The sequence below is a fragment of the Monodon monoceros genome, unplaced genomic scaffold (genome assembly GCF_005190385.1).
Source record: "Monodon monoceros isolate NGI ecotype Baffin Bay Population unplaced genomic scaffold, NGI_Narwhal_1 Super_Scaffold_11, whole genome shotgun sequence".
NCBI classification, from domain to species: Eukaryota; Metazoa; Chordata; class Mammalia; order Artiodactyla; family Monodontidae; genus Monodon; species Monodon monoceros.
This window is the reverse complement of record NW_021703767.1, coordinates 128,372,749-128,380,553: the sequence shown is the minus strand read 5'-3', so window position 1 is coordinate 128,380,553 and position 7,805 is coordinate 128,372,749. Positions and strand designations below refer to the sequence as shown.

Genomic DNA, 7,805 nt, shown 5'->3' with positions numbered 1-7,805 from the left:
GGACACAAGCGCAGCAGCCGCCACTCTTCTTCACGGTGAGGCAGGGATTTGGAGGACCGGGCTTGTCTTATGTCCCCCCTGTAAACAGAAAGTCCCTGCTAAAGTAGTGCTCTCTGAAATGGGGCGTGTGTAGCCCCTGTACATGAGACAATCTATTGGGGCGTGGGGAGTTTATGCTAGCTTCCGATTATATTTACTCCTCATGCAAAAGATGAATAAGTTAACACTCACTCTTGTTTCATATGAGGATTGGCACTGCCTCCCACCTGGTCTGCAAGGCAGGCAGACGCATGTCATGGAGGGCCTTTGAGGTTCCTGAGGGAAGATGGGGAAAGCCTCACAAGGGGTGGGGTGGGGAAGGGGATGCTGGAAGGCTGTGACTCCCTGAACTGTACTTTACTTTTGGCTTTTGTGGTTCCACATTTTGTGGTTTGCATATGCCCAGTAAAATGGATGTACAGATTAAGTAACGTGATTTAACTCATCAGATCTCACAAAATGCATGAGTGCCTTAGAAAGATTCCTGCAAAGAAACTAGACCTAGAAGATGATTCCAATATCACAAACACAGGTGAACTAAAATAAAATGGCACTATTGAGATATCTTCTAAGTCTGGTGTAAATTAGTGTAAATAAAACCAAAAACAATGCTAATCTGATTGGGTTGGACAAGTAACTTAAGAAAACCTAAAATTATCTTGACTCTCTGGAATATGGGCTTACATCTACTATCAGGAACTTTGCCCCTTCCCTAACTGTATATTTTGCCTTGAGATATTTTTCATTGTGTATAAGGCAGAGTATATAGAGAGACATTTAAAAATGAGTGTTTCATCTTTGTCTCATTGTTTACAAATTTTCTATTCCTTTCATGATTGAAATATACACAATATTAGTTTAAAAAGTGTTTATATATATATAAAGTGTTTATATATATATATATATATATATATATATATATATATATATACACACACAATGTACAGCCTCACTATTTTTCCAGATAAGGATGGGCAATCAAAATGGTTTGGAGACCACTTTTCTGGAGAAAGCCAGGGATGACCCAGGGCGATGAGATCAGGCCACATCCTCTCCTGGGTCCCTTTCTTTGTGTTCATGTGTCACTTGTCCTGAGTGTCACAGAGTCTTGATCACATTCCAGGGCAGCTTCTTGTAGGAGAGACATTGTCTCTCCTGTGACTCTGTCCCTAGCCTAGGTGTCCAGCAGGCTGCATGAAGGGAAGGAAGTTTACCAGTCCAGGATCCTGTGCTCAGGAGGACACATGGGGAGGGACAGCTCCTCCATGGGCCTTTAAGGCCCAAGAAGGAGTGGGATTTCTGGATACACCTTGGAACAAGTGAAAGAGGTTGAGCCTGTTGTCTTTGACTTGTGGTCAGCCTTATTCTTCTCTCACACCCTCCCCCAGGAAGGTCTCTGCCTGTCATTCTCCTGTTCTGGTGTGCGTTTGGGCCAGTCCCTTCCTTCTTCCATCTGTAGAATGAGCACATAGGTTGGTTCAGGACCAGCTGTGGCACCTTGGGATTCAGAAGCAGAGCCACCCCCGCCTCTTTCCGCTGCAACTCTGCTCCTGGCACAGAGCAAGCGCGCGTTAACAACGGGGTGATTTTTCTTTAATTCCCTTCCAGTCAGCATTTTTGTGTTGGATTCCACCCACGGATCTGTCCCAGAGGTCAGGAAATGAGGTGATCAGCCTGAGCGAGGAATGAAGGGGGAGGGCTGAGGGGCGATTGGGCAAGCGGGCTGCACAAACAAAGGGGGTCAAAGATTGTGCTTGGCCAGCCCCGCGGGGGATAAAGGGGCGCGGGGCGCAGGGAGGTGGCCCAGAAGCCGGTGCGTCTGTGCTCGGCACTCCGCTTCGCAGACCCGGGAGGATGAGGCTCGCCGTCCGCGCTCTGCTAGCCTGCGCGGTCCTGGGTGAGTGCGGTCGCTGGGAAGGCCCGCAGAGTCGCCGGCCCGGGTGCCCCCTGAATACCGAAGCCCGCCACACCATCCCTGGGCTCCGCGCTGGAGCTGGAAGCCCGGACCTTTCCTTCGCTTCTCCCCGCTGCACCCTTGCATCTGCTTCATCACTGCCTCAGGGACAGCTCTGCGCTTGCGCGCACCTTCTGGTCCTGCCTGTGCCGCTGCCACATTTTCACCCCCTCCTTGCTTCCTCCTCGTGTCCAGAAAACCTTGTAGTAGCGGAACACAATAAATTAGAGCACTTCCATCACGGTTTATCAAATCCCTTTGCTGCGGTCTCAATCAAGTCCAAACTGCTTAGGACGGCATTCAAAGCCTCCCCAGATCTGGTCCCACCTCCACTGATAGTCTGATGTCCCATGGGTGCCCTTGGTGCTGACCATGCCCCACTAATGAGGCAGGGCAGTTGAAGGGTTTGGAGCATGGGATTTGAAGCCAAACTTTTTGCGTCCCCAGCGGTGAGGGGGGTAGTACAGCCTGACCTGGAAAGGTCCCGTGAGAGTAAATGAGGCTGTGGATCCAGGCACTAGTGCAGGGGACTTTGCTGCACACATCTGTGCTTCGGAGCCTGTCACTGTTAGGCCCCCTTTGTCCTCTAACTTTTGCTGGCCAGTCGTGGTGCATTTATATACCTTTGGAGCCTTCTGTGTTTAGTTACTTGTCTTTCCTGAAAAAGTTAACCCTTGAGAGTCGACCCACCTTACTTGCCTTTGCCTACCCGCCCAGCCCCCAATCCTAACCTCAGAGAATCTCACAGGGCTGTGGAAGGTAAATGCATGACTGAGGACAAATTCCTGCCTTTGGGATCTCAGGAGGGGCAGTTTGGGGAGGGCCTGGAGGAGTGGTTTTTGGGAGAGTCTGCCACTGACTCCTTGTTGCCTCCTTTGATATCCCATGGGCAGAGGTGAGATAAAGGGTGGTTGGGGGACAGGCTTCCTGTGGACCCTCTTTTTCCATCCTGGAGAACTGTTCCGTCCCCCTCTCTTGCTTTGTGCATTGTGAATATTCATCCACTTCCTTGAGCCAGCCCTGTGCTGTTGATCCACAGAGTGGAGATGACAGAGGGCTTTGTGGACAGTGCCAAATGCTCATATCATGCGACAACACATCTGCAACCCCATGGATTAATTGCTACAGACATGGCTGGCTTTAGCTTCTCATAGTGTCAGCCAGAAAGCCTAATGGTAAAATTGAGGGAGGGGTCATTGGAAACAGAGAGAAACATTGAATATGTGGAGTTTCTAGTTATTCTTGGAACAGAGGATGACAGATAAGCATCACAGGCAAATTTATTGCCTCATCAATCATGTACCCCTATGTACTGGCCAAGCACATGGAAGACAACTCAGAATGTTATCTTCTTTTGTTCCCTGGGCAGAGACCAAAGTCTGGAGACCTGATTTCTAGGGCAGTCTCAGCTACTAACAGGCTGGGTAACCTAGGGTAAAGCATCACTCTCTGAGCCCAGTTCCCTCATCTCTAAAAGATAGTAATTACTGGATGATGTAATTCCTTCCCTGCTGGCTTCCCAGAGTTGTAGCATTGAGCCAACACCTTGACGTAGCTGAAAATCCCCTGTGTATCCTGAAGCTTGTATTCCATGGCAGGCCACGGGTCGTGAGGTGAATGAAGGAGGCTCAGAGAACACAGAGGAGCAGCTTATTGTCTCCAATTGAGAGCTGATAGTCAAGTCGGCATCCCTCTGGCCAGCACAGTCTGGTCAGTGGGAAGCTAAGAGGACATTAGGGTGCCTGTCACTCGTCCCCAGACTCAGAATGCAGTGGAAACTCTGTCTCTTGTTGTTCATGGACAGGAGTGGGAGTGGACATGATGGAGGGGAAGTAGACTTCACGACCCTCCAGAGGGTGCTGCTGTCTCTCCCACTGGCACAGGGACCTCTGACCTCTCTCCCCTAGGGCTGTGTCTGGCTGTCTCAGAGAAAACTGTGAGGTGGTGCACCGTTTCAAGTCATGAGGCCAATAAGTGCTCCAGTTTCCGTGAAAATATGAATAAAGTCCTCACTGATACTGGTCCTTTTGTCTCCTGTGTGAAGAAGACCTCCTACATCGATTGCATCAAGGCCATCATGGTAAGTCGTGGCTGCCTAAAGGAGAGAAGAAGAAAATCCATACTTTCTCTTTCTCCTGTTGTTTTGGAATCATTCTGTGCTCACAGGTAGGACGCTGCTGTGTGGGGCAGTCAGCCCCTAGTGCTAGTAAAATCACTTTAGAAATGGAAATACGAGCAGTCACCTTTAATGAGTCTTAAAGCAAAATCTAACATGTTCTGAAAGGGGACTCTTTTGAGCCACCAGATTCTCTGAACTCAGAGAAGAAAACAAGAATACATGCTATCAGAATGGCCATGTAACACTATTTTGGAGGTTCCTGATGCATCACAAGAAGTAGATGAATGGTACACACAGGGAAGAGGAATACATAGTCATGATTGCTGTTGATAGCTGATCCTTTTGTCTTCTAGGTTTTCCAAAATACTCTTCACTCCTTTAACATTGTTCCTGCACATTTGAACGTATGTCAGACCCTGTGCTGGGCAATGGGGCTGCAGTAGTGAATTTAAACACACACGCTCCTTACTTTTGAGGCGTTTACAGTCTAGTCAGGAGAGAAGAAAGACATGCAAACAAGTAGATGTGAAATTTCAAATTGTGTCATGTACAATGGAGAGAAAGAAACAGAACTTTCAGAGGAAACCTGCTTTGGCCTGGGTGTCAGGGACAATCTCTCTGAGAGGAAGCAATGAACCTGAGACCCCAGGGACGAGCATGGGTAATCCTGCCAAAAGCTATGGTAGAATACGCCAGGTAGTGAACCATAGCATGTGCAAAGGGCCTGAGACAGAGGAGAGCTGGGCTTGTTTGAGTTTCTGTAGGGAAGGTAGGGTGACTGGAGCAGAGCAAGCAGGAGACTGGAAGGAGGAATGAGGTGGGAGAGGTAGACTCAGCCAGATGGAGCATGATTAACTCAAGGAATCAGTGATTTGGTATAAACAACTGGTCTGTTGTGTGTGTGTGTTTATTGAACCTCAGTTACCATCACGGCTTAATTATAACTCTTGATTTATGACATAATTTCAGCTTTGGTGTATGCATACCCCTCTTTGTTTTTAAATATGTTAATAATATAAAATAATATTATCCACAAACCCACCAGAGGTTCTCAAAACTTCATCACTGCCAATAGCTTATTTCTAGGGCTACTGTGTGGCAACATTGGATTCTATGGGAACAACACCACTTGGGGTAGTGTAAGCCACTGGCCCTACTTACAACTAGTGTGTGTTTCCCCATCCAGCGCAAACAGAATCCTAAAACTTTCTTGCCTTTTATTTTAATTTAAGACATATAGGTATGTGTGGATGATTGCACAGTTTTGCTTCTTAAAATATTTTATAAACATGCCATCGCTATGTGTTGTCTTCTCATACTTGCTTTTCCCTCCTCAATATTATGCTAAGTTTTCACACATGTTGTTGAATATAGCTATTGTTCTTTCATTTTCAGAGCTCTACAAAAGTCCATTGTGTTAGTATACCACAATTCATGTTTTCTTTTCTGGTCATGAGACATTTGGATTTTTTCCAGTTTTTTGTTATTCTAATCAGTGTTTGTGGAATACTTTTATACAAATCTCATGGGACACAAGAATTACTAGTTTCTCTTTAATATATATGTAGGAGCAGAGTTTCTGTGCCATGGGATATGTGAGTATTTGACTTTGAAGATGATGCCAAATGTATTTGGTTTTTAAGCAAATCCAATGTGGTTATTCCAATTTCCACTCTCACCAGCAGTGTATGAGAGCATAACCCATATCATTCTTGGTGAATTTGATATTTTATTATTATGAAAAAATCACTATCTCTGGCAGTACTTCTTAACTAAACTCTATTTTTCTGATATTAGTATACATACTACATCAACTTTCTTTTGGTTAGTATCCTCTTCCTATATCTCGTTCCATTCCTTTATTTTCAACTTTCTGTGTGCTGATCTTTCAAGTGTGTCTTTTGAAAATTGTATATTGCTGGATTTTGTTTATTAATGAAATCTGACAATTTAGACCGTTAATAAATTATTTTTTTTAATAAATAAATTTATTTATTTTCTTTGTTGGCCGCGTTGGGTCTTCGTTGCTGTGCACAGGCTCTCTCTAGTTTTGGCGAGCAGGGGCTACCCTTCGTTGTGGTGCATGGGCTTCTCACTGAGGTGGCTTCTCTTGTTGAGGAGCACAGGCTCTAGGCACGTGGGCTTCAGTAGTTGTGGCACGCGGCCTCAGTAGTTGTGGCTCGCGGGCTCTAGAGTGCAGGCTCAGCAGTTGTGGCGCGTGGGCTTAGTTGCTCCGCGGCATGTGGGATCTTCCCGGACCAGGGCTCGAACCCGTGTCCCCTGCATTGGCAGGTGGATTCTTAACCACTGAGGCACCTGGGAAGCCCAAATTATTATTTTTATTATTGATAAATTTGTACTTATTTCTGCCATTTACTTTTTGATTTCTCTTAGTCCTGCTTTCCCTCTGATTTCTGATTTTTAAAAATGGAGTTCGTACATGTGTGTTCATTTGGATTGTTTTCCCTTTATTCTACCTTTCCCCCTACTGAAAGTAAATTTAAACAATTTATATATTTTAATGACTTTCCTTAAATTTTTACTGTACAATTTTAGCTTAACAAAATGTTAATAGTAAAATAATCTTGACCATTATGTCCTTCTGAAACAGCAAAAGAACTCTGGAATGTAGTAGCTCAGACTTTGCTCTTCCCTGTGTAGATATTACTATTTGATATTTTATGTCTATCTTGTTTTAACCCTGGAATGTAGATACTTCATGTATTTGTTGGCAGTATACATAAAATACTATATAAATATATATTTATATATGTGTGTGTGTGTGTGCATGTGTAAGTTTGTGTATGCACCCAAAAGTTCAGAAAGAGGGAAGGAGACAGAGAGAGAGAGAGAGGCAGAGAGAGAAATTTGGACTTGTTTACATTTTTGCCATTTCATCTGTTTACCATTCCTTCTTTTTTTATTTTTTTTAAGTTTTAAAAAAGATTTTGGCTGAGCTACGTGGCTTGCGAGATCTCAGTTCCCCAACCAGGGATCGAATCCAGGCCGCGGCAGTGAAAACACTAAATCCCAACCACTAGACCACCAGGGAACTCCCTACTATCCCTTCTTATATTTCAGACCATCCTTCTGGGACAAGTTTTCCTTTTGAAATGTGTTCTTTTGGTGATACTTTAGAGTCAGTATCTTGGTGTTAAACTCTCTCCATTGCTTGCTTGTTTGTTTTCTCTGAAAATGCTTTAATCTCCCCCTTATTCTTGAATGGTAATTTTGCTGAATGTATAATTCTAGTTTGATATTTTTACACTATTTAAAAATACCATTCCACTGTCTCCTGACTTCCACTGTAGTAGTTGAGAAGTCTGATATTATCCTATTATTCCCTCAATCATCTCTCTGGAAAACTTTGAGATTTCATGTCCTTGGTTGGTGATGTTCCATAGATTCGCTATGATATTTCCAGTTGTAGAAATCTTGTTACTTATCTTGCTTAAAGTATGTTGCATCTGTGGAATCATGTTTTTCACCAGTTCTGGAAAATTTGCTGCCATTATCTTTTTAAATACTGCCTTTTCTTTAGTTCCTTTTTTTTTCTTTTTTTAATTCTAAAATTCCAAGAAAACACGTTAGGCCTTCCTTAATCTAGCATCTATATCTTTTAATCCCTCTTTCATAGTTTCAGTCTCTGCACCTCTTTTTTGGCAGCATCTGGGATGAATTCTTCAGATATAG

At 44.2% G+C, this 7,805-nt stretch overlaps 1 protein-coding gene across 1 annotated transcript in view; it reads left to right on the top strand.

The window, feature by feature from the left end:
* Window positions 1–1,832: 1,832 nt before the first annotated feature.
* LOC114890458 (serotransferrin-like) overlaps window positions 1,833–7,805 on the top strand; it is a 31,230-nt gene continuing 25,257 nt past the window's right edge. The window contains exons 1-2 of the mRNA XM_029213914.1: window positions 1,833–1,936; window positions 3,901–4,073. Of these exons, the coding sequence (XP_029069747.1) occupies window positions 1,894–1,936; window positions 3,901–4,073 (216 nt within the window). The 5' untranslated portion in view covers window positions 1,833–1,893. The remainder of the gene's footprint in view (window positions 1,937–3,900; window positions 4,074–7,805) is intronic.